The sequence below is a fragment of the Rhinopithecus roxellana genome, chromosome 13, assembly GCF_007565055.1.
Source record: "Rhinopithecus roxellana isolate Shanxi Qingling chromosome 13, ASM756505v1, whole genome shotgun sequence".
In the NCBI taxonomy this organism is placed as follows: domain Eukaryota; kingdom Metazoa; phylum Chordata; class Mammalia; order Primates; family Cercopithecidae; genus Rhinopithecus; species Rhinopithecus roxellana.
Genome location: NC_044561.1, coordinates 79,791,480 through 79,818,541, shown reverse-complemented (window position 1 = coordinate 79,818,541; position 27,062 = coordinate 79,791,480). Strand labels below are relative to the sequence as shown.

The window sequence follows — 27,062 nt, the reverse complement described above, 5'->3', positions numbered from 1 at the left end:
GCTGCAGTGAGTCAAGGTTGCACCATTTCCCTCCAGCCTGGGTGATAGAGTGAAACCCAGTCTCGAAAGAAAGAAAGAAAAGAAAGAAAAAGAAAGAAGAAAAGAAAAGAAAAAAGCAATGCAACCCATAAAAAATGTTGGAAAAAGAGAAACAAAAAGCAAAGGATAGAAAGCAAAAACTTAAATGGCAGAAAGCAGAATTAAGCCCTAACATATAAATAACTGCATTAAATGTGAATGATCTAAATACACCACTTGAAAAACAAAGATTGGCACAGTGGATTAAAAAACAGGATCCAGACTGGCTGTGGTGAATCATGCCCGTAATCCCAGCACTTTGGGAGGCCAAGGCAGGTGGATCACCGAGGTCAGGAGTATGAAACCAGCCTGGCCAACATGATGAAATCCCATCTCTACCAAAAACACAAACATTAGCCGGGCATGCTGGCATGCACCTATAATCTCAGCTACTTGGGACGCTGAGGCAGGAGAATTACTTGAACTCAGGAGGCAGAGGTTGCAGTGAGTCGAAATCACGCCACTGCAGTCCAGCGTAGGAGACAGAGCAAGACTCTGTCTCAAAAAAAACCAGGATCCAACTACAAGAAACTCACTTCAGTTAAGTGATATAGACAGGCTGAAAGAAAAAGAATGGACAAACGTATCATATAAACATTAATCAAAAGAAAATAGGCAGGGCTATAAAGTGGATAAAGCAGACTTGAGCCAAGAAAATTACCAGAGACAGAGAAGGACATTATGTAATGATAAAAGGGTCACTCCAGCAAGAATAGCAATCCAGAGGTGCAAAGTATGTGAAGCAAAGACTGACACAATGAAAGAAGAGTCAGACAACTCCACAACTACAGTTGGAGATTTTAACACCCAACTCTCAACAATGGACAGAATTAGAAAGAAAATCAAAGGCCAAGCATGGTGGCTCACACCTACAATCCTGACACTTTGGGAGGACAAGGCAGGCAGATCATTTGAGGCCAGGAATTCGAGACCAGCCTAGCCAACATGGCAATACCCTGTCTCTACTAAAAAATAGAAAAATTAGCTGGATGTGAAGGCACACACCTGTAATCCCAGCTACCTGGGAGGCTGAGGCACGAAAATCGTTTGAACCTGGGAGGTGGAGAGTTGCAGTGAGCTGAGATCAAGTCACTGCACTCCAGTCTGGGTGACAGAGCAAGACTCTGTCTCAAAAAAAAAAAAAAAAGAGAGAGAGAGAGAGAGGACAGAGAGAGAGAGAAAGAGAAAGAAAGAGAGAGAGACAGACAAAGACAGATAGATAGATTAGCAAGTATATTAAAGAACTTAATAATGCCATCATCCAACAGGAGCTAATCAACATTTATAAACATCACCCAATAACAGCATAATCATAAAACATATGCCAAGACAGACCATATTCTAGGCCATAAAACAAAACAAATTTGTAAGAATTGAAATCATGCAAAAGTATGTTATCTAACTACAATGGAATTAAAAACAAGAAGTCAGCAACAGAAAGATTACAGAAAAATCTCTGCCAAACACTTGGAAATTAAATAAAACACTACTAAATAATCCATGGGTCACTGAAGTCTCAAGGGAAATCAATAAATCCAACTAATTGAATAAAAATAAAAGTACAATGATATAATAAAATTGGGAAGTAGCCAAACCTGTGAAAAGCTAATTGATAACACTAAAAATGCATATACAACAAAGATAAAAATCAGCAAGCTAAACTTCCATGTGAAGTACCCAGAAAAAGAGCAAAACAAATCCAAAGAAAACAAAATGGAGGAAATAACAATAAAAACAGAAATCAGTGAAAATAAAAACAAAAAAGAGAAATAATTGAATTCTACCAAACATTTAAAGAGGAATTGACACCAATCCTTTACAAACTCTTCCATAAAACAGAAGAGGAAGAAGACAGCCTAATGCATTCTGAGGCCAGAACTACCTTGATTCCAAAACCAGACACAGACACCACAAGAAAACTAATGATCAATATCCTTTATGAATATAGACATAAAATCCTCAACAAAATGTTAGCAAACCAATTCTGGCACTTACAAAAAGTAAAGTCAGCCATAAGGGTGGTCAACATCTATCACTGGGCCCCAGTAAAAACTCAAAACACAGGGTTCAGGGGAGCTTCCTTGATTGGCAGTAGTCTACGCTTATTTTCACTCATTACTGTTGGGGGAAGTAAGTGCTGTTTACATAACTCCACTGAGAGAGGACAACTGAAAGTTCTTCCTGGAAGTCTCCTGGACCCTGCCGCATGAGTCTCTCCTTTGACTGAGTTTAATCTGTACCCGTTTGCTGTAATAAACCATAACTGTGAGTATAACAGCTTTCGGTGGGTTCTGTAAGTTCATCTAACAAATTATTAATAAACTTGAGGTGTTCTTGGGAAACCCCTCAAAGTTTGCAATGACCAAGTAGAATTTACTTCAGGAATGTAAGGTTGGTTCAACATATGAAAATCAATCAATGTAATATACAACATTAAGCTGATTAGGACAAAAACCATACACTTATCTCAACAGATACAGAAAAAAGTCTGACAAATAAAGGACACAAACCATATGTTTATCTCAACAGACACAGGAAAACGTCTGACAAAATCTAATACCCTTTGATTATAAAAACACTCAACAAACTAGGAAGAGAGGGGAACTGCCTCAAACTGATAAAGGCATTTACCAAAACCCCACTACCAATATCATACTTAATATGAAAGACTGGAAGTTTTCCTTACAAGATCAGGAACAAGACAAGGATGTCTGCTCTCGTCACTTCTATTCAACACTGCACTGGAGATTCTAGCCAGGACAACCGACAAAATAAAGTAAAACACATTCAGATTGCAGAGGAAGAAGTAAAACTATTGTTATTTGCAGATATCATGATTTTGGATATAGAAAACCTAAGGAATCCACACAAAAAAAACTATTAGAGCTAATAAACAAGTTTGGCATGGTTACAGGACAAAAAATTGATATACAAAATTCAACAGTATTTCTACACACTAGCAATTCACAATCTTAAAAGAAAATTAAGAAAATAATTCAATTTATAGTAGCATCAGAAAAAATAAAATACTTTGGAGTATGTTTCACCCAAGAAGTACAAAACTTGCACACCAAAAACTACAAAACACTGTTGAGCAAAATGAAAGAAGATCCAAATAAATATAAAATGAACTCTGTATTCATAGACTCAGACTTAGTATTGTTAAGATGGCAATACTCTCTGTGATGACTGATTTTAAGATGGCAATACTCTCTGTGATGACTGATTTTATGTGTCAACTTGAGTGGGCTACAGGGTGCCCAGATATTTGGTGTTATTCTGAGTGTGTCTGTGGGGTGTTTCTGAATGAGATTAACATTTGAATCAGTAGGATGAGTAAGCAGATTACCCTCCCCATTGTGGGTGGGCCTCATCCAATCTACTGAAAATCTGAATAAAATAAAAGGTTAAAAGGAAGAATTTATTCTCAACGCCTGTCTTAGAGCCAGGACACTGGTATTCTCCTGCTTCAGACTTGGACTCAGACTAGAAATTACACCATCAACTCTCCTGGTTCTGAGGCCTTTGGATTTGGACTGGAGCTATACCACTGGCTCTCCTGGGTCTTCAGACTGCAGATTTCAGCCTATATAATCAAGCAAATCAATTGCCTACAATTTCTCTCTCTAAACACACATACACACTCACACACAAACACACACACATACACCTCTATACCTCTTATTGGTTCTGTGTCTCTGGAAAACCCTAAAACCACTCTTCAAATTGGTATGCACATTCCATACAATCTCTATCAAAATCTAAGCTGGCTATTTTGCAGAGATTGACAAGCTGATCCTAATATTCGGATGAAAATGCAAGGGATCTGGAATAGCCAAAACAATTCTCAAAAAGAACAAAAAGTTGGAGGACTCATACTTATTGACTTCAAAACTTACTGCAAAGTTACAGAAATAAAAAGAGTGTAATACTGGCATAAAGATGGATAAATAGATCAATGGAATAGAGAGCCCAGAAGTAAGCCCTCATATTTCATATGGTGAAGTAATTTTCAATAAGGGTCATAATACCATTCAATAGTTAAAAGATAGTTCTATTCAACAAATGGTGCTAGAAAAACTGGACATCCACATATAAAAGAATAAAGCTGGACCCTTACCTCATACTACATACAAAAATTAACTCAAAATGGATAAATAATCTAAACCTAACAGCCAAAACTACACAATTCTTAGAACAAAACAGAAGGGAAAAGCCTCATGATAACAGATTCAGTGACGATTTCTTCTATATAACAACAAAAGCCAGACAAAGAAAAAACTGACAAACTAAACTTCCAAAATATTAAAGACATCAGTGAATCAAAGGACATTAATAACAGAGTCCAGACACAACCCACAGAATGAGAGTAAATACTTGCAAATCACATATCTGATAGGGGATTAATATCCAGAATATATAAAGAACACCTAAAACTCACCACCAAAAAACAAACAACCAAATTTAAATCCAGAGAAAGTACTGGAATAGACATTCCTCCAAAGACATACAAATGGTCAATAAGCAAATAAAAAGATACTCAACATCACTAGTCATTAGAGAAATAACAATCAAAAACAGAATGAGACATTTCACACTCATTAAGGTGACTATTATTTTTTAAAAAAAAAAACAAGTATTGGTGACGATGTGGAGAAACTGGAACCCTGTGCATTGCTAGTGGGAAGGTATAATGGTGTAGCCACTGTGAAAAAGCCTGGCAGTTCCTCAAAAAGTTATACATGTACTTACCACATGGCCCAGCAACTGCAATTCTATTCCCAGGTATATAACTAAGAGAACTAAAAACACCACCACAAAAACTTTAACACAAATGTTCACAGCAGCATTATTGATAATAGACCCAAAGTGGAAAAACCCCTAACATCTATAAATTGATAAATGAACCATGAGGTATTAGCCACGAAAAACAATGACATACTGACATTTGCTATGACATGGTTGAACCCTGAAAACAATATGCTAAGTGAAAGAGGGCAGTCACAAGAGGCCACATAGTATGTGATTTCATTTATCTTCAAGGTTCAGAATAGACAAATCCATATAGACAGAGAGTAGATTGTGTCTTCCAGGGACTGGGAGGTGAGAATGGACTGCTGGGCTTCTTTTTGGGATGATGAAAATGTTCTGGAATTAAGTAGTGGTGATAGTTATACAACTCTGTGAATAGACTAAAAACCAATGAACTGTACTCATCACATGATGTATGGATTATATCTCCATAAAAAGAAAAATAAAACGTTTAATTTTAAAAAATGATTCAGAAAACTTCTCTCCAAGGAAACAACAGTATCCTCACCTGCTCATAGATCTCAATGGCTTTCTGGTATTGCTCAAGCTGGGCAGCATATGCTGCCACCTTCAGCAGACACTTGTTTGCTGAGCTGAAATCAAGAAGCAAAGCAGAATGAATAACAAGCCAATGGAAAAATAAAAGATGTGCACTGGGCCTTAGTACATCTTCATTTGGTATAGTTAAATACACTCACAGAGTATAAAAAGAAGTATTTTTTTAATCACACATAATAAAACCCTTTAAATTATATTAAGAAAAGTAATACTTGCCTATTGGATTCTTCTCCTTTGTAATAATCAGCAGATTGTTCATAATGTGCAATAGCCTGAAAACATACATATTTTATTCACACACAATTTATTTGGAGAGTTGCATTTTAAAGCCACATTTGCATAGGTATTTTTTTATAAACAAACCTACTCTACCAGCAAACTTTTCACAACTCGGCCTATTTCTTTATGAAATACAAGAAAGCATGCACCTCTGGAAGCAGAATGCTTGCTGACCATCAAAATCTGTTTCTCCCTCCCCACACGGCATATGCCCAGCTACACCACTTCCTCAGCTTCCTCTATAGCTTCCTCTATAGAGAACTAGCCTGTGACTAGTTCTTTCCAGTGGAATGTAAACAGACATGCTGGGGGCCACTCCCAGGCTTGGGCCATATATCTCACTTTGCATCCTTCTCCAGGCCTTCCACTTCCCATGAGCTAGGATGGCTATGACCAAGTCCAGAGTGACACCGTAAGCTAGACACCCAAAATGGCAGTAACTGTCAGGCAGATTCCTAAATAACTACAAAGGACACAATGTACCTCCAACCCCAGTGTCTCTACCACTGTCAAACCCTTAGCAGCCACACTGGATTGTTAGAGAGGTATGAAGCCCTAATTACACTTTAGGTCTATGACTTGCAGCACAGACTACACCCACTAATACCTTAAGTGTCACCTAGAATAAGGATGTTGCTGTCAATCTAAAAATATATGGCATCAAGTGGAGAGGAAACAGAGATCACAAGCCAGAAAGCTAGAAGTCCCTGTCATGCTGTGATGAAAGTGAAATCAAGCACGTGACAACTCAGGAAAAAGAATTGGTGTCAGCCGGGTACGGTGGCTCATGCCTATAATCCCAGCACTTTTGGAGGCCAAGGCAGGTGGAATACCTGAGGTCAGGAGTTCAGGACCAGCCTGGCCAACATGGTGAAACCCTATCTCTACTAAAAAAATACAAAAATTAGCTGGGCATGGTGCAAGCACCTGTAATCCCAGCTACTTGGGAGGCTGAGACAGGAGAACTGCTTGAACCTGGGAGGCAGAGGTTGCAGTGAGCTGAGATCGCAACATTGCACTCCAGCCTGGGCAACAAGAGTGAAATTCTGTCTCAAAACAAACAAAAAAATAGGTGTCTACCAGAGTCCAAAACTAAGCAAAATGGCTGAGAAAAGCCAGGAGATAGTGTGTGCTGCTGTTAGCACAGTTTTGTGAGAGCTGAACTCTGCAAAGAATCAGCTGGTTTGCAGACAGTTATAGACAATCTTAGAAATGAGGCCCTCATAAGATTGAAAAAACCTTCTATACCCCAGATAACGAGAGGTAAGTATAAGCAGTTCTTTAAACCAGGGCTCTAGCCAAGTTTTTCTCTAACAGGATCAGACAAGAAATATTTTAGGTTTTGTCCATCTTTGCCACAACTACTCAGCTCTCTTGTGGTAGCATAAAAGCAGTCATAGACAAGATATAAATGAATAAGTGTGGTTGTGTTCCAATAAAACTGTATTTATGAACAATGAAATTTCTAATTTCATATAATTTTTACACGTAGCAAATGCTTTTTTCTCTCAAGAATTAAAAACTATAAAAATCATTTTTAGTATGCAAACATACAGAAGCAGGTGGTGGGTTTGCAGGCTGCTTGAATTACAAAGGTTTCCCAGTAAATGCAAATGAGGGAGCTAGCAGTCTTTGAAAATCTGAGTAAAGGTGCTGCCTTTCTGCCCAAGCCCATTAGTTCAGTGGCTTCAAGGCAGCTCCTAGTGAGTTAGAAGAGAGCCTCAGGGACAAGAAAACAAATAAAACAGGCCATGGAACTATGTTAAAGTTAGAAAAGTACTTAGACCTGGCCCATCAAGCCCCAGGTCCCCAACTCCCTGCAGATGGTGGTGGTGATGACCAAGAGCAGAAACTGAGCTACCAGAAGGCCATAAGCTAGAAGTGGCAGAGCCGGTATCAGCCTCTCAGGACTACAGAGGAACCCTGCCTCAAACATTCACATTGAACAGTTTTGTGAAAAACAGACACTTATACTGTGTTTATATGATTACATTTTGGGTCCATGATTTCAGTCATTTAGCATAACCTAATATGTTCCCCCAAAACACATATTTTGAACATTATTTACAGTAGAAGAAAAGCTGAAAAAAAATTAAGTGGTTACATATAATGGGATACTTGAAAAGTTTTTTTTTTTTTTTTTGAGACAGGGTCTCATTCTGTTGTCCAGGTTGGACAGGCTGGAGTGGCATGAATACAGCTCACTGTAGCCTCAACCTCCTGGGCTCAAGCGATCCTCCCACCTCAGCCTTCCGAGTAACTGAGACTACAGGCATGTGCCACAATGCCTAGCTAATTTTTTAATTTTTCATACAAATGAGGTCTTTTCATGTTGCCCAGGCTGGTCTCAAACTCCGGGACTCAAGCAATCCTCCCATCTTGGCCTCCCAAATGCTGAGATTACAGGCATGGACCATCATGCCTGGCCTTCACAGAATACTGAATTTAAAAATGCAGCTATAAAAGAATAGGTATACTATGGTCCTCTTTTTGCAAATACTTAGTAACATACAGAAATAGTCTGGAAGAAAATACTTCTTTGGAACACCTGTCAAAGCTGTTATGTACACACAAATGGGACTACCTGATGAAGGTACATCTCCTCCTACTAAAATGTGGGCTCTGTGAGGGCAGGGCCATGACCGTTTGGCTCACCATCACAGCCCTGAGCCTAGCATGATGCCTGTTTACAAAGTGGGTGCTCAGTAACAGATGCTAAGTGAATGAAGGCAAAGTGCATCACAAATGAAAGCTGCCTATTAAACTATTGCCAGTATCATGATTATGTGAAATACTCAGGAAATAAAAGGTTTTCAGCGAATTTATGATCAATAACCTCCTTTCAACTGGCCTCATTCTCTAAAGTGTTTAGCACCATTTCCCATCAAAATAAACTGGTCAAATCATGATAAACCTGACCAAATTTGTCTGTGAAGAATACTGGATTATATAACCTCTTTTTCAGGACAGATAGAGTATAACTACATATCTTCCTAATTCTTACAGCACCAGAACTCAATGAATAAATAGGGTTGGGTTAAACCATATGTAACTGCTGCTTTGGAGGTTAAAAAAGAAAAGGCTAGATGTTGACAATTTGGTGTAACTTAACACTTTACCAATAATGGCACTGGCTCATTAGAATTTTAGAGATGTAAACTACAGTTACGTTTATCACAGCGAAAGAAAAAATTTCAAGTTGGTTTTTAATAATGCTAATTAAACCAATCGTTAAATTCCATGGTTTTCCCTAGTTGTGACAGATTGTACTTGAAAAAAAAGCACAATTCACTGGTTTAACAGAGAAGTTTCAGAGAAGAGACTGGCCACAGGCTATCTCTAAATGTTCACATCTAGTTTGGAATTTTAGCATGTAGTGAAATTTATCAGATACAATCAGATCCTTACACACCAGAAATCAGCCTACCTAGATATCTGACAATCCCAAGGACTATAATAAATGTCAAAAGCAGAACACAGCCACCAATAACAACAGCACACGTAACAATAAATCCAGAAATTTAAGACCAGCTGGTTCTCCTGTTATTTAAGTAGAGGGCCAAGGAGGTCACAACATTTCTGCTTGGGGCACCTAGATGAGTGTCACAATACATGGAATTCTGGAATGAGAAACAAGGTCCTTATGACTGCATCAATGACGCCATAAAGCAAATGCAATTTTCAGGCTTAAGAGTCCACTGTGTAGGTGAAATACCCTTAAGTAGCTTTGAAATGGGATCAATTCTTTTTAGAACAAATGCCCCTAGAGAAGACCTAACATAAATCTGCCATATACACCTATTCTATACTGTAACAAACAGTATTAAATAAGGCTCTCCAGAGGATGAAAATAGAATTGAATTGTATTTCCTGTAGATCATTTTTAAAAACCATCTAAAAAGGACCCATTTATTACGTGGTTCAGTGTTTTACTTCATGAAGTAAAAGAAGCAATGCAGGAGGATGAAAGATCTCTACAATGAGAATTACAAAACACTGCTCAAAGAAATCAAAGGAGACACAAGGAAACGGAAAAACATCCCATGTTCATGGATAGGAAGAATCAGTATCACTAAAATGGCCATACCACCCAAAGCAATTTAGATTCAATGCTATTCCTGTCAAACTACCAACGACATTCTTCACAGAACTAGACAACCCTATTTTAAAGCTGGAATCAAAATCGCATATGGAATCAAAAAATAGCCTGAATAGTCAAGGCAATCCTAAGCAAAAAGAACAAAGCTAGAGACATCATGTTACCCCACTTCAAACTACACTACAGGGCTACAGTAACCAAAGCAACATGGTACTGGTACACAAACAGACACACAGACCAATGGAACAGCATAGAAAGCCCAGAAATAAGGCCACACACCTACAGCTATCTCATCTTCAACAAAGCTAACAAAAACAAGCAATGGAGAAAAGACTCCTTATTCAATAAATGCCGCTGGGGTAACTGGCTAGCCACATGCAGAAGATTGAAGCTGGGCCCCTCCCTTATACCATATATAAAAATAAACTCAAGATGGATTAAAGACTTAAATGTAAAACCCAAATCCATAAAAATCCTGGAAGACAACCTAGGCAATACCTTCGTGGATATTGGAACAGGCAAACATTTCATGACAAAGACACCAAAAGCAATTGGAACAAAAGCAAAAATTGACATATGAAACTTAAGAGCTTCTGCACAGAAAAAGAAACTATCAACAAAGTAAACAGACAACCTACAGGATGGAAGGAAATACTTGCAAACTATGCATCTGACAAAGATCTAATATCCAGCATCTATAAGGAACTTAAACAAATTTGCAAGAGAAAAACAACTCCATTAAAAAGTGGGCAAACGACATGAAGAGATACTTTTCAAAAGACATATATGCAGCCAACAAGCATTTTTTAAAGATCAATATCATTCATCATTAGAGAAATTCAAATCAAAAGTACAATGAGACACCATCTCACACCAGTCAGAATGGCTATTATTAAAAGTCAAAAAACAACGAATGCTGGTGGGGTTGTGGAGACACTTATACACTGTTGGTGAGAGTGTAAATTAGTTCAACCATTGTGGAAAGCATATGATGATTCCTAAGAGAGTTGAAAGCAGAACTACCATTCAACCCAGCAACCCCATTACTGGGTATACAGCCACAGTAATATAAACGATTCTACCATAAAGACACAGGCACATGAAAAGTTCACTGCAGCACTATTCGCAACAGCAAAGATAAGGAATCAACCTAAAAAAAGCCCATCAATGGTGGACTGAATAAAGAAAATGTGGTATATATACACCACAGAATACTATGAAGCCATAAAAAAGAACAAGATCATGTCTTATGCAAAAACGCAGATGGATCTGGACGTTATTATCCTCAGCAAGTTAATGTAAGAACAGAAAACCAAACACTGCATGTTCTTAATTATAAGTGGGAGCTCAATGATGAGAACACATGAACACAGACACTGGAAACAACAGCCAGACTGGGGTCTACTTGAGGGTGGAGGGTGGGAGGAGGGAAAGGAACAGAAAAGGTTAACTACTGGGCACTGGGCAAAATACCTGATGAAATAATCTGTACAACAAACCCCCATGACACAAGTTTACCTGTATAACGAATCTTCACATGCAGCCCTGAACTTGTTAAAAAATTCTAGAAAACCCTAAAACATGTTATACATATTTTTAAGGTTTCACAAGATTTTTATTTGTATTAGGTATGTTACATCTGCTTGACTTATCAGCTACTAATATACTCTATCTCAAAAAAAGAGGTAATATGAAGCTATGAAACTACACACTTCACTGTCCACTAACTAAAATCTGTGAATGATCTAAAATCAGAGAAGGGACATTGGGTAGGAGCGCTAAATGAGAAGACAGTGATCTGTAACAAGGCAGATATAAGGTACCTTGGGTGTAACTGATTTTTCAAACATGAATTTCACAATCCACCAACCACAATCTGGTGAGTACAACCAGGGAAGAGAAGGTAATAATACTTCCTTTTATTATTTTTTAAGAGGAAGTCTCACTATGTTGCTCAACTCCTGGGCTCAAGCGATCCTCCCACCTTGGCCTACCAAAATACTGGGATTACAGGTGTGAACTACCATGCCTGGCCAGGTAATGACGTTTCTAAACAACTCAGAAGCTTAAACATTAGGGACCCTAACAATCTGTGCCTGCACGTGCATGTATGTGTGTGTGTATGTGTGTGTGTATGTGTGTGCAAGTGTGTTCAGTAATATTCTTAAATTGCTTTTGTTGGTTTTTTTTTTTTTTTTTTTTTTTGAGATGGAGTCTCACTCTGCTGCCCAGGCTGGAGTGCAGCAGTGCCATCTTGGCTCACTGCAACCTCCACCTCCTGGGCTTAAGAGATCCTCCAACCTCAGCCTCCCAAGTAGCTGGGACTACAGGCACGCACCCCCATTCCTGGCTAGTTTTTTTTTTTGTATTTTTAGTAAAAACGAGGATTTCTCATGTTGCCGAGGCTGGTCTTGAACTCCTAGGCTCAAGAGGTCCTCCTGCCTTGGCCTCTCAAAGTGGTAGGATTATAGGCATCACACTGTACCTGGCCTTTTTATTTTTTTATTTTTTTCAAGAGGAAAAAAGAGTATGTCACATTTCATTTTATCTGCTCTCAAGTTTATGGAGACCCATGTGTTGGAGACCATGCCTGGGCAGCAGAAATGACAAAGCACTGCAGGCTCCTGCCCCAGAGTGCCCTTCTCACCACTGTGAAAGAGGAAGCTGGAACAGGAGCCTCTGCTGGCAAAGATGCTCTGTGCACAGTGCTCATCCCCGCAAGACTCACTCAAACCTAAATAAAGATACTGTGGCCATCGCAGACACCCTGACCAAATAAATACCCCAGCCACACCAGACCCATCTCCCTCCCGTTCCATCATCGATTCCACACCACGGAACAAAGGAGGTTCAGGTCCAGCTCCATCACCTTCCTCCAGGATCCACAGATAACCTTCCAGAAAGAAGGTTCACATGCACATGTCAATGCACAGGGTGGCCCTGACTTGATCAAGATCAGGGAGTATCCTCAGAAAAGTATGGCAATTATGAAAAAAAAAAGGCCGGGCGCGATGGCTCAAGCCTGTAATCCCAGCACTTTGGGAGGCTGAGACGGGCGGATCACGAGGTCAGGAGATCGAGACCATCCTGGCTAATACGATGAAACCCTGTCTCTAATAGAAAATACAAAAAACTAGCCGGGCGACGAGGCGGGCGCCTGTAGTCCCAGCTACTCCGGAGGCTGAGACAGAAGAATGGCGTGAACCCGGGAGGCGGAGCTTGCAGTGAGCTGAGATCCGGCCACTGCACTCCAGCCTGGGCGGCAGAGCAAGACTCCGTCTCAAAAAAAAAAAAAAAAAAAAAAAAAAAAAAAAAAAAGACGTCAAATAATAAATTGTAACAAATATGATCAAATTTTGTGCTGAATAACAGGTGAAGGTCACCCAGTCAAAAGAGTGAATGTTAACAATGCCAGTCCAATTTTAGTACTGCCTAGCAGATCTTTCCCCAGACCAAGAAGACTCCATTTGGTATGGTGGAGGTAGGGATAGCATTTGTTTATTTAGTAAATATTTAGACCCCACTAGGTCCCAGAGCTCTTGGGACACATCAGTAAAGCGAAGACAAAGCTCTCTGCTGACATGTGTGCCTATTCTGGCAGAGGGAGGGAGACAACCAATATGAGAATGATGAGCAAGCCTATGAGAGGGCATGTTGTAAGGTGGTATCTGCTCAGCAATACAAGAAGTTAAGTGAGGTGTGTGGGGAATCTGTTATGCCTTCCTGGGGGGCTAAATTAACTAGGGGGTCATAATAGGCCTCATGGAAAAGGTAATAAATGAGCAAAAATGGAAGGGCATGGAGAAGTTAGCCAAGTGGACTTGAAAGATGTGAGGAGTCAGCCACATGGACATCTGGGGAAGAGCTTTGCAGACAGAGGAAAACAAGGGTACAAAGGTCCTGAGGCAGGAGTGCTCATCTGGCACGTATGTGGAACAGCAAGGAGGCCAGGGTGGCTGTGCAGGGTATGCAAGAGGAGGAGAGTAAAAGAAAAGAGGAGAGGCCAGGCCACACAGGTACATGGGGAGTATGGGGCTGGGAGGAAGCAATTCAGTGGAGCCATGAAGGCTCTGCACAGCTCCAGTTATTCCTCTTAGTGAAAGGGAGCTAATGAAAGGCTGTGAGCAGTGGAGAAACAGAATATGATGCAATGCTTAGAAGGTTCACTCTGGCTACTCTGTGGCAAGGGGATGTGGGGTTGGCAAGGCAGGGGGAGCAGAAGCAAGGAGACCGGTTTGAAGGATCCTGCAGCGATCAAGTGCGAGCTGGGAGACAAGGTAGTGAGTTGTGCCGAGACTTGGGAGCAGGAAGGACACTGCTCACAAAAACCGCTCACAGGTTGTAGAGAAAGAGAAAAGGCAAGGAAGCCTGTAGTTTAGGGGGAAACACTGGGTTGGGGACAGGGCGTCTAAGACGGGAATCCAGTCCCAGACAGGTTAGAGATGACTGCTGGACAAAGTGGAGAGGTCAGCAGGCAGGTGGATACAGGAATCTAGCATTTGGAGAGAGGTCTGAGCTGCAGTCAGATTTGTGAGTCACTGGCATACAGATACTTAAAGCCGTGATGCTGACTGAGTGTAGAGAGGTCACCTCTTACGCTTTCTTCACTGGGCCTTAGAGTACTAAGCAATACAGCCGAAGGTTCTTTTGGCAATGCTAACGTTCTGACGTGAATCAGAGAGTGGAAAAAACAGGTGATTTCTGTAAATCTTAACCAGCTCTCATGTCTTAGATGCCAATTCCAGGAAAACAGCCCACTATTTTAGCCAGCTAGACCCTAAAAGTCTCCAGGCAAGGCCATCTATGATCGCTCTACACCTATGATCACTCTCAAACTGAGGACAAGAGAGTTCTTTGAGTCAGCTTATCTGCCTACTTCACATCTGAGGAAGTGTGCCCACTGCTTACCTTCTCAATGTCTACAAGTTCAGTCTCATAGATCTCTGCAATAGTAATGTGGTGCTTGGCTGCAATTGTAAACCTTCCCTAGGGGAAAAAATAAGAAACAGTCACACATCTGTTTTCCTATCTGAATGCCAGTTTGGGAACATAAAAAAGAGAGAGAGCACTCTAAGCCATCTCAAGACTCCACCCCACAGCTACTCAAGCAATGCAATGTCTTACCATGTCTGTGTAAATGTCGATGGCTGCATTTAAGCAGTTGATAGCCTCTGAAGCGTAGGCATTTAAGAAAAACAACGAAAAAATCCATTCAGTCAAAGAGGGTTCAGGTGAGGCTGTCTTCTTGTCTGTTATTAGAACGTTAATGAGGTATAATTTTGGAGTGGAGGTGGGCAGGTTAGTTAGTGAGAAGCAAACAAAAATCATGCACAAGTCCAGATTCATCAGCATGGCTTTGTTCCCAGCAGCTACAGTGTAATTTAGGGAACTGTAGCTGGAGTAACATTGTCTTAGTTACTCTTAACCTTAAAGTGAGGACTCCATCCAGGCAAAAGACTATATTATAAAAAAAATAAAATCATGGAGGTTGTCACCAACACTGGTAAATTATATCTGCTAAAATATGAATGCAAACATATTCCTCATTAATACCATGCATATATATTAATTTTGGAATATGGCATCACATCACAAGAACGATCACCTCAATAGATTCTACTCTCCATGCAGCCAAAAGCAAAAGCACTTTGAAACGCCTATTCAAACAACCCTTAAGCAAAGTCAACATTCTGTATAATGTTCAAAGATGCTAAATTGTAGCATACTAACAAAATGAAGAAACAAATCTAATAAATAATAATGCTAATAAATTATACTAATTTTCTTAAAAAGTGAGCCAAAAAATTTTCCCTATCATAAAATGATGGTGTTTATAATGCTGGCATATAATAAGCTCCAAGTTTATTACTTTTGGTTTAAAGAGGCAGCAAAGTAGAATGGCCTGACTACAAAATTAGAAAGGTAAGCAGATAAACAAAAATTGAAACAATTTCCCTCTAAACTACATAAAAAATGTGGATCCCTGTTATACCTTTAAAAATACAGAATATAAAGAGAAGAATTATCTATCTATAATCCCACTCAAATCCGCTGTTAGTACTCAGATGTACTTTTCCTTTGTTTATTAAACACATTTCTATATGCACAAACTTTTTTCTAAAAATGAGATTATACAACATTCAATCTCATGTGCTTCTTTAATTGCCATGTAAACATTTAGCAGGTCACTGAAGATTCTCTGAAACCAGGGATTTTAATGCCTGCACCATAGTCTAAAGTACTGATGCATTACAATTTTACCACTCTAACAGCTCATTTAACCTATGAGTTTTTCACTTTGGGAAATAAACTGTGATTAATCCTTATACAAAAGGTCGTGAAGATACCCTATTTCTTTATGACATATTTATTCTCAAAATTTGGGATATGGTGTTAAACAAAATGGACTGCTAAAAGAAAAAGGAAAAACACAAAATTTCTGCCATGCACACGGGTGGAAGGGAAGAAATACTTTTAACTACACTCTTCTAACCAAAAAGAAATAACCTTTGCAAAATTTTATCACATTAAATATCCAATTGCATTATTTCCTCAAAACAAATACTTTGAAAAACACTTTTTAAAAAACCAAATGGATACTGTATGAATAAGACTTTTTAACAATTGAATATTACAATTTCCCATTAACTGGATCTGAAAACTCCTTAGGTATTTAGGAGTAAGGGAACATAAGAGTTTCCTTTTATGAACAATATACATTTTCACAAAATTAAGATATAAGAAGTCTTAGGTAAAATCAAAGGTTATTTCCAAAAAATTCTCTAAAATGCAGTATAAATGGAGTTTAATTAAATGATGCTATAAACTAAACAGCCAGTATAAATTTAACTTATTTTCTCCTCATAAAAGCCCCCAAATGATTAAAAAATAAAAATCCCTAAGGTTATCAAAATTGATCTATTATTTCAAAAGACAAAAATTCCTTTTTACCAGGACTCGAAAGGACACCAACACTGACCTTAACGTTGAGGGAAGCACTGACTGGTTAGTTACACACAGAGATGGGCATGCTATGCGCCTGGCTGCCTTACCTTGGGGATCTGCCTTTTTGTAAGCATTTCCAGCATCCACAAAGCTGGTAGCGGAGTCATGTTTGCTCTGAAGCTGCATGTGGAGCTTGGCTGCCTGACAAAATGCGTTTCCTGCAGCTGAAGAAGACAATACAATTAAACACAGAGGAATAAGTCCCCCCCAGAGCAACCCATGCTCTAAGTAGTGGACCTCCCTATTATATTCCACTGAAAAGAAGCATTCTAGTCAGAAGCAAAAATCCATGTGGTCCAGTGCACCTCGGGCAAATATAAAAATAACCAGAATCAAGTCAAACAGCAATGAAAGCTTCTCCATCTCAGCCCCAGCAGACTTTCCAAGTGTCCCTGGGCACTAAGCCACATTCCCTGATCTGACCATTCAATACCAAAAGCCAAGTCTTCGGCTACTGGATTCAATTCCACTAACACATAATAAACACCAGCTAAGGGCTTCAAGCCACGAATGATTAAAGAAAGGTAAAACACTAAGCTCAAAGATATTTGCTCACTTTTCTTAGTGTCTTCTAGACTTAGCTGTCAGAGTGGAAGAAACTGCTAAGGAAGGGCTTCGTGGATAAAGTAAGTTTCCTAAAGAGTGAAAATCAGGCCCACAATTTTGAAATCCATAAAAGTCTAAAAATCCAAATTTTTTTCTTTAGTTTATAGCAAAATCTGACTGAAATTTATACGAGGTTTAATCTATTTTACCCCATTTAGTGTGAAAATTTACACATTTCCCTGCAGAATCACTGATGGATCTGGTTGTGGGGTACTGCCCAGGTGTCCAACTGGGACATGGGACAACATACAAGGTACACGACCTAATCTTTTTCAGAAAAGGTTTTGGATCAGGGACCATGGATTCTGGAGTGCTGGAAAAGAAAGAGGGAAGGAATTGCTAGCAGAGGAGTCACATGAACACTGAAGAAATGCTTGAAGGTAAGAAAGGGCTGGAAGTGGAGGCCAGTGACAAGCCTGCCATGACTGGAGGAGGGCAGTGGAAATCAAGGCTGAAGCTGCATCAGGCCACTTCTGAGAGGGTTTAAACATCAACAAGGGAAACTTCCTGAGTTCAGGGAAGCAACATGGCAGAGTGCCTCCGAAAGATGAGTCACATTGGGGAAGTCAGTACAGTAGAAATGAAAAGGAAAGAATCTGATCTACCACGAAAAGCATGGTTAAGAATATCACAAAGCCTTTAGGTCTCTAAAAAAATTATCATAAAGCAGTACTCACTGCTGATATTAAACATTTGCTATACATTTTTTTGTGAGAAAAAAAGTACAATTCTTTTCTTTTGTTCGAGACAGGGTCTCAATCTGTCACCCAGGCTGCAGTGCAGTGGCGTGATCACAGCTCACTGCAACCTCTACCGCCCAGGATCAAGAGATCCTCCTACCTCAGCCTCCCGAGTAGCTGGGGACACAAGCGTGTGCCACCACACCTGGCTTTTTTTATTTTTAATTTTTTAAAATAAATTTTTGGCCGGGTTTGGTGGCTCAAGCCTGTAATCCCAGCACTTTGGGAGGCTGAGGAAGGTAGATCACCTAGGTCATGTGGCAAAAGCCCATCTCTACAAAAAATACAAAAAAATTAGCCGTGCACGGTGGCAGATGCCTGTAATCCCAGCTACGTTGGAGGCTGAGGCAGGACAACTGCTTGAATCCGGGAGGCGGAAGTTGCAGTGAGCTGAGATTGTGCCACTTCACTCCAGCCTGGATGACAGAGCAAGACTCTGTCTCAAAAAAAAAAAAAAAAAAAAAAAAAAAAAAAAAAAATTTTTGTAGAGACAGGTTCTTACTATGTTGCCCACGCTGGTCTTGAACTTCTGGGCTCAAGCAATCCTCCAGCCTTGGCCTCCCAAAGTGCTGGGATTACAGGTGATTATACCTGGCCATAAACATCCAATTCTGCTAAAGCTTCAGTTGTATCTCTTGTTCCAACTCCCTCTCCCCAGAGGAAATGCATAATTCTCACATGGGTTTCTGAACCTGAGGGCAAAGGGACAGTACAAACTCTGGAGCCCACCTGCCCAGGTTCAATTCTTGCTCTGTACCTCAGTTTCTGATTAAAAGAGTACCCAGGCATCTTTGAAAAATATGTAGCCACCAGCATGACATGGGTAGTGCTATGATCTGAATGGTAGTATCCCCCCAAAATTTGTATTACTGGAGCCTGATATCCAATTTGACAGTGTTACGAGGTGGGGCCTTTGGGGGAGTGACGAAGTCATGAGAGCGCCATCCTCATAAATGGGATGAGTGCTCTTATAAAAGAGGTTGAAGAGAGCTGCCTTGCTCCTTCCACCACATGGGGACACAGCAAGAAGGTGCCATCGTGGAAGCTGAGAACAGTCCTCACCAAACACAGGATCTGCTGGCACCCTGATCTTAAACTATCCAGCCTCCAGAACTCTGAACAATATATTCATTTTCTTTATAAATTACCCTAAGGTATTTTGTTATAGCAGCAGAAGAAAGCAAGGCACTGAAGAATCAGAGTAGATGCCAGCCTCAGGGCTAGAGCTGGAACTGAAGAAGCCCTGCTGGCCCCTGGTGAATCATGAGAGGCTGGTAGGTATCCAGGAGGGGCAAAGGCCACTACCAGGGCAGTGGCCAGGCACCTGGGGTACTTGGGGCAGCACTTAACCATGAAGTGGCAGCTCAGTAACATATCTGGCTAAGTGGGAGCTTTGATGGGCTCTGCCTCAGAAGAAGGTAGTAATAGCTTGGACTTCCCAAGTAAAGTGCTTAGAAGGGCCTGACTCACATTATACACAGTGGCCACTTTCATTATTATATGCAAATCTAGCCTTAGATCACATCTGCGGTCTGGCATGTTAAAATGCCATCATTTTTTTACAACGTACATCCTTGCTCTCCTGCTGGCATTTCATTTTTAGTAACTTATCTATATTTCCTGTCCCAGAATCAGTCATGGTCCATCCTTTTCTTGCTCAGTAATACCACAACACCCAGGCTCTTCTAGGCTACCTCCATTTCTCCAGACAATAGTAAGTGCTTTAATTTTGCATTTTCACATTCCCACATTCCAAAACGAGTTGCTGGCTTACTTTTTCACTCTGACTATTCATTCCAATCACTAATAGCAAATGCGAGCTCGGTCTATCTAAACTTGGAAGTATCGGGCCGGGCACAGTGGCTCATGCCTGTAATCCCAGCACTTAAGGTGGATCATGAAGTCAGGAGTTCGAGACCAGCCTGGCCAACATGGAGAAACCCCATCTCTACTAAAAATACAAAATTAGCTGGGCATGGTGGCGCATGCCTGTAATCCCAGCTATTCCGGAGGCTGAGGCAGGAGAATCGGTTAAACTCAGGAGGCAGAAGTTGCAGTGAGCCGAGATCGCGCCACCGCACTCTAGCCTGGATGACAGAGCAAGACTCCATTCTCGGAAGTGAGGGAGGGAACTTGGAAGTGTCTTTAAAGGAGCATATATTAAATTAAATGGCCTCTGAGAAGCCACACAACTTGGGCTAAATTTCCTCACGTGCAAAACTGGTATAATACCTGTCAGGATGATCTCTCAAAAACTGAGTATCAAACAAATTAGCTTAATCATTATGAAAGAAATTTTAAAACTATAAAGAGATGCAATGCTGTTATGATCATCACCAATGCAACATGGATAGAATTTCAAGGAATCTAATATTCATCCACTCAACAAATATACTGAGCACCTATGACTTTGCAGGTAATAATCCAAAGCCTGGAGATACAGCAGAGATAAAACACACAAATGTGGCCTTCCAAGATTTACTTTCTAATGAGAATCACCATATAATAAAAACGTAAATATAAATCAATAAAACATTATGTAATTTATTTTTGCTAGATGGTGATAAGTATGTTGGATGAAAAAAAAAAACAGTTTCCAGGAAGGACAAGTTTGTTATTTTTAAAAGGGGTGGCCAGAGAAGACCTCACCAAGAAGATGACAGGTGAAGAGGGAGCTGAAGGAAGCAGGGACCCAGCAACATTCTGTTTGGGGGAAGAGTAGGGAGACAGGGGGAACAGTATATGTGAAGGCTCTGAGGTGGGAGCTGGGTGCACAAGGAAGGGAATAGTCTTTGAGGGCCACTACAGGGAGGTCAGCTCTTATTTGGAATGATATGACCTTACTTAACTTGTGTTATGTTACTTCATTAACACATTTATGCCTAGTGTTCCTTTACTGGAACGCTAAGCATGTGGAAGGTATTTATATCCTATCCTACTGCTAAGGTCATCGCCAAGGTCTGATTTCCAAAATTCAAAAAACTGCAACCTCAGACATAAGTGGAAACAGACTGGAAAAGTGCAGAAGTATGGCGATGTCAGGAGGCTGGAACGTCATCCCAGGCAACAGATAATGGGTGGTGCACATACGAAGCCTTAGTTATATACATGATCAGTGGCCTCCCTGAAATGGAATTTCCAAAGGTTAGAATATCTGATCACCAGATACAATTAGTAATAAGTGGTCTCAGCCAGGCGCAGTGGTTCATGCCTATAATCCCAGCACTTTGGGAGGCCGAGGTGGGTGGATGGCCTGAGCTCAGGAGTTCGAGACCACCCTGGGCAACATGGTGAAACCCCGTCTCTACTAAAATACAAAAAATTAGCTGGGCGTGGTGGCACGTGCCTGTAGTCCCAGCTACACGGGAGGCTTAGGCACAAGAATCACTTGAGCCCCGGAGACAGAGATTGCAGTGAGTCAAGATTGCACCACTGCACTCCAGCTTGGGCTACAGAGTGAGACTTTGTCTTAAATAAATAAATAAATAATAAATAAATAAATAAATAAATAAGTAGTCTCTTCAGGTAAGATCACTTTTTACTTACAAGACCTGAACAAAACAAAAGATGGAATGTGAAACAAACTGTTTTCTCCTCCATTTTAAAAACACAAGATAATTCAGGCATAAGTGTGTTTTGAAAAATAGCATATCTAAAGCCTTAGCTAAAACTAAACTTCTTATAAAGATCTTACCTTTTAGATTCAACTAGCTCAAAAGCATTTTTCTCCTTTGAAATGATTTTAAAGCGTCTGCCTTGAAACAGCTTGTAGAGGGCAAGAGTCCCACTTCCAATCCCACAGCAGCTGTGAGCCAGAGCTCAACACCCATGTCCCCTGCTCTGGTCAACGGTGGTCTCCATTTTCACTACAGAAATATCCCATCACTAAGGCATGAAAGATCTCTTTCGCTGAAGGGAGAGGGATGAATTTCTCTGAAAGAGCCATCCCATCTCAGACCAATGAAAATAATAACCCTGTGAATTTTGTTATGCCCAGTCTCACTAGGTAGAAAGCATTACTTTAAAAAATAACCATGAGTCTCTTGAGGTTAATGTAAATTCATCCCCCTCCCCCCAAACCACACTGTCGTAGTTCTCAGTGGAATCACAATCAGTTATTGCATAGCAGGGAATGGTCATTCTCAACCAATGTTCAGGTAAAGAAAACCAGGCATTTCTCTTTATCCCACTAGTTTTAATGACTTTTATTCCAACTTTCATTCCTTATAGCACTGTATTTATTTAAGCATATTAGTAAGAAACAAAGATTACTCTAATTCCAAGTAATTTTAACTATTTTTAGTTACCACATGCCTACTGTATTAAGAAGTTTATGGAAACTAAGACAGATACTGTCCCTGTACTTGAACTTAAGCCAGGCTTTCCAGCTTCATTCACTTAGAGCACACCCCTTCAGTCTCCATGTCAGCAGCAGCCAAGCCAGTTATTCAGCACTGACACCTGTCTCTGGGGTCAATAGTCTTGCTCATTAAGGGGAAAACAGTCATTTCTTCCTTCAAAGTGATTTTAAACCATTTGCCTAAAAAACAAACAAATACTTGTACATACCACTCCAATTTTTAGCCATCTTGAACATATTTGCAGCTCTGGTATACATTTCACAAGCCTCTTCTATTCTTGTGTTTCCTCTGAGAAAAAGTTAAAAAATAGGTTACATTTTAACAACCATCCACATCTCTAATTCTCCCTCCCTCAAATGATAAACATTTAGTATGTACTTGCTATGTGCCAGACAAGCATTACAGAATCTTAACCTCTGTTTAAAGGAGATACTCTTACTATCCCTGTTTTCCAGATGAGAAACTGGGGTGTTAAGTGGTAAAGTAACTAGCCCGAGGTGACATGGAAAGGATAGCTCAGAATTAAGACTCATACATAGGGCAAGGTATGATGGCTCATGCCTGTAATCCCAGAACTTTGGGAGGCCAAGGCAGGCGGATCACCTGAGGTCAGGGGTTCAAAACCAGCCTGGCCAACATGGTGAAACTGCACCTCTACTAAAAATACAAAAAGTAGCTGGGTATGGTGGCAGGCACCTGTAGTCCCAGCTACTTAGGAGGCTGAGGCAGGAGAACCGCTTGAACCTGGGAGGAAGAGGTTGCAGTGAGCTGAGATGACGCCACTGCACTCCAGCCTGGGCAACAAGAGCAAAACTATGTCTCGAAACAACAACAAAAAAAAAAAAAAAAAAAGGAAAAAAAAAAAGACTCAAACACAGATCTGGCTGACCCCAGAAACAGAGGGGTTACAGACTAAAGATGTTACTCTGATTACATCTTTAATCAGAGTCCTTCCATCTATAAAAGTTGGAAGTTTTATATCAGCCTGAGTAGTTAAAAGTAGGTTTTTCAAAGGACATTAAATTTTGAAGGATAAAGACATCTTTTCCCTGTTATCTCCCAAGAGTTCAGCATTATGTTTATTCAGAAGCCATATCAGATGAGAAAGTGGCTTTCTACATTCTACAGCTGTATGATGTCAACTCTGGTAAGGGCAAGTCCTTCTCTAACCTGGAGGAGGCCTCAGGGTCCAGCCCAGTATAGAAATGCATTTTGCAACACCTTGAGAAATGCATTTTACAACACCCTGAGAGAAGGGTACCTCCACTGTTGCTTGAACATATACAGTTCTGCAAAGTTCTTCACCAAGCATCTGACTCCACTGAGGGACAGCTCTAAGCTACTTGGAAATTTCTTTTCACATAAAAGCCAAAATTATCCACCGTAATCCTCCAAGAGTTAACTTTGCTTTTACTATGCTAAGGTCCCTCCATGAAAGACGTTTATCTTGTCTATATACAATCATAAAATAACCAGTGGAAAACTGAGACACAGTAGACTCTGTACAGTACACACAACAAGGAACTCAGTGGGGTATGGACATAAGGACTCAGAGACAGGAGAGGTCAAAGCTGACACTGGATGCTGGGCCTGGTATGAACACATGTACATGAAAGAGTGCAAACACACGTGCCAGGAACTCCAATAAACTCCAAGCTCCAGCAGAGGAGCTTGCAGCTCCGTGTCAATACAAGTCCTAGAGCAGAGCAGAGGCTGGGCATACGGCAAGGCTCAGGTGTGACTCAGACCTTAGGCAATAACTACCAACAGTTTGGCCCTGGACTAGTTCTTTAACTCCTTCACACCTCAGTTTTGACATGTGTAAATTGAAGATAATATTATGTATACCTAGGAGTTATTATGAGGATCAAAAGAAATAATCCATATACAGCTGTCACTGCAGAGCTTCACCCAAAGTAGGTACTCAATCAGAATGGTTATCATATCTAGATCCATGTATGGAAGGCATAAAAACCTTTGCAAATACTACATTGTATGTCTCATAAGGAACATATTATCTAGAATAAATGCAAATCAAAACCACATATGTGATACCACGTGGCTCCTGCTAGAATGGCTAGGATGGGCTACTGTCTGTCAAAAGACAGAAAATAACAAGAGTCAGGGAAGACATGGAGAAACCTTATATACGACTGGGAGGAATATAAAAGGGTGCAGCCACTTTGGAAAATGGGTTGGCAGTTGCCCAAAAGGTTAAACCTAAAGTTACCACATAACCGAGCAATTCCATTCCTAGGTACACACCCAAGAGAAATGAAAATACTTCCCAGCAGGGCAGGGAGCCTCATGCCTATAATCCCAGCACTCACGCCTATAATCCCTCCCACCTCACGAGGCAGGAGGATCACCTGAGGTCAGGAGTTCGAGACCAGCCTGGACAACATGGCGAAACCCCATCTACACTAAAAATACAAAAACAATTAGCCAGCATGGTGGTGCATGCCTATAGTCCCAGCTACTTGAGGGACTGAAGTTGCAGTAATCCAAGATCGCACCACTGCACTCCAGCCCACCAGTCTAGGCAACAGAGCGAGACTTTGTCAAGAAGAGAAAAGAGAGAAAGGAAGAAAAGGAAAGAAAAGAGAGAATGGAAGCAAGGACGGACACATATCCACACAAAAACTTGTATGCAAGTGTTCACAGCAGCATTAATCATAATAGCTAAAAAGTGGCCAGGTGCAGTGAGTGGCTCATGTCTGTAATCTCAGCGCTTTGGGAGGCCGAGGTGGGTGGATCACTTCAGGGCAGGAGTTCGAGACCAGGCTGGCCAACTTGGTGAAACCCCCATCTCTAGTAAAAATACAAAAATTAGCTGGGTATGGTGGCAGGGACCTGCAGTCCCAGCTACACGGGAGGCTGAGGCAGGAGAATCACTTGAACCTGGGAGGCAGAGATAGTGTCACTGTACTCCAGCCTGGGTGACAGAGCGACTCCGTCTCGAAACAAGAAAAAAGCTAAAGAGTGGAAACAACCCAAAAGTCCATCAACTGATTAACAGATAAATAAAATGTGGTATACACACACAATGGAATATTAATGGGCAAGAAAAAGAAATGAAGTACCAATACATACTACACCATGGATGAGCAGTCACAATGATTCCATTTATATGACAGGTCTACAGTAGGCAAATTTTTAGAGACAGAAAACAGGTCAGTGGTTGGCAGTGCTATGTTTTGAATGTTTTTGTCCCCTCCAAAACTAAGTTAAAATTTAATCCCCAATGCAACAGTGTTGGGAGGTAGGGCCTACTGGGAGGTGTTCAGGTCATGAGCGCTCTGCTCTCATGAATTTATTAAGGCCACTAATAAAAGAGCTTGTGAACGGGAGGTTCCATTTTCCCTGGTTCTCTCTTCTACCGTGTGAAGACAAAATAAGAAGGCCTTCACCAGATACCAGACGCTGGTGCCTTGATCTTAGACTTTCCAGCCTCCAAAACTGTGAGAAATACATTTCTGTTCTTTATAAATTACCCAGGCCAAGGTTATTGTGTTACAGCAGGGCAAAGCAGGCAAAGACATCTAGAGGTGGGAGTGTTGGGGAAAAACAGGGAGGTGAGAGAAAATGACAGCTAAACGGTACAGGGTTTCTTTCTGGGGTGATGAAGATGTTCTAAAACTGCGGTGGTTGCATAGCCCTGTGAATATGCTAAAAACCTCTGAATTGTACATTTCAAATCAGTGAATTGTATGGTATGTGTATTAAATCTCAATAAAGCCTCTTCCCTAATACACACCAAAAAAAAATCAAAAAACAAACAAAAATCTTTGGGGACTATGTTACACAGTGAAAGATGGAATGGCAACAAGCCATACCAAACATGAAGTATCAGAGTAAGCTACAGCTTTCTCTCACACCTTCATGTCCCTTTCCCTCCACTTCAAATCTACACATTAAAAAGAAAAGAAAAATACCTAATAAGTTTCCTAAATGGAAAATTCCTGACATGAAAACGTTCTCAACCTTAGCCATACCTCCCTTGGCGTAAAGTCTTGCTACTTTCCTGGGTCTTGTTTTTCTAAAGAGTACTGGGAATCTTGAACTGTAATTATAGTTCAATCACTCTTATTAAAGGTTTCTAAATAAAACTAGCTTAATTAAAATGTATTTTATCCACTTATTTTCAGAGACAGATACAGCTAGAATTAACAGAGTTCCTACATTATTCTAGGTTTTATGCTAGATACTTCCATATATGTTATGTCATTTTCATTATTACAACCATGGAAGACACTATCTCCATTTTACCAAAGAGAAAATGGTATATAGAGGTCAATGGCTTATCCAAGGGATTCAATTTAAGCCAAGGTCAGTACCTGACACTTGACTTAAAGTTCAGTGATCTTTGAACCTTGCAAAACCATGAGATCCTCATGTCTCCTGAAACAGAATCACCAGAGGTAGCCTCACCTTAAAAATCCATTTGTCATAAACCGACCATAACTTTAAAACTTCATGAAAAAATGTACTTTTGAAATTACCCCGATGCATATTTTGTTTTAT

The 27,062-nt window shown here is 40.4% G+C and overlaps 1 protein-coding gene across 3 annotated transcripts in view; it reads right to left on the bottom strand.

Annotated features, from left to right (window-relative positions):
• The window catches only part of NAPB (NSF attachment protein beta), a 52,225-nt gene that overhangs the window by 10,598 nt on the left and 14,565 nt on the right, over positions 1-27,062 (bottom strand). The window contains exons 2-7 of one of the 3 annotated variants that reach the window (XM_030914242.1): positions 22,747-22,826; positions 16,879-16,995; positions 14,951-14,997; positions 14,735-14,812; positions 5,665-5,720; positions 5,399-5,483 (exon numbers count right to left, since the gene is read on the bottom strand). In XM_030914242.1, coding sequence (XP_030770102.1) covers positions 5,399-5,483; positions 5,665-5,720; positions 14,735-14,812; positions 14,951-14,997; positions 16,879-16,995; positions 22,747-22,826 — 463 coding nt within the window. Of the gene's footprint in view, positions 1-5,398; positions 5,484-5,664; positions 5,721-14,734; positions 14,813-14,950; positions 15,076-16,878; positions 16,996-22,746; positions 22,827-27,062 lie in introns of all 3 variants that reach the window. The other 2 variants (XM_030914241.1, XM_030914243.1) reach the window with 2 other exon arrangements.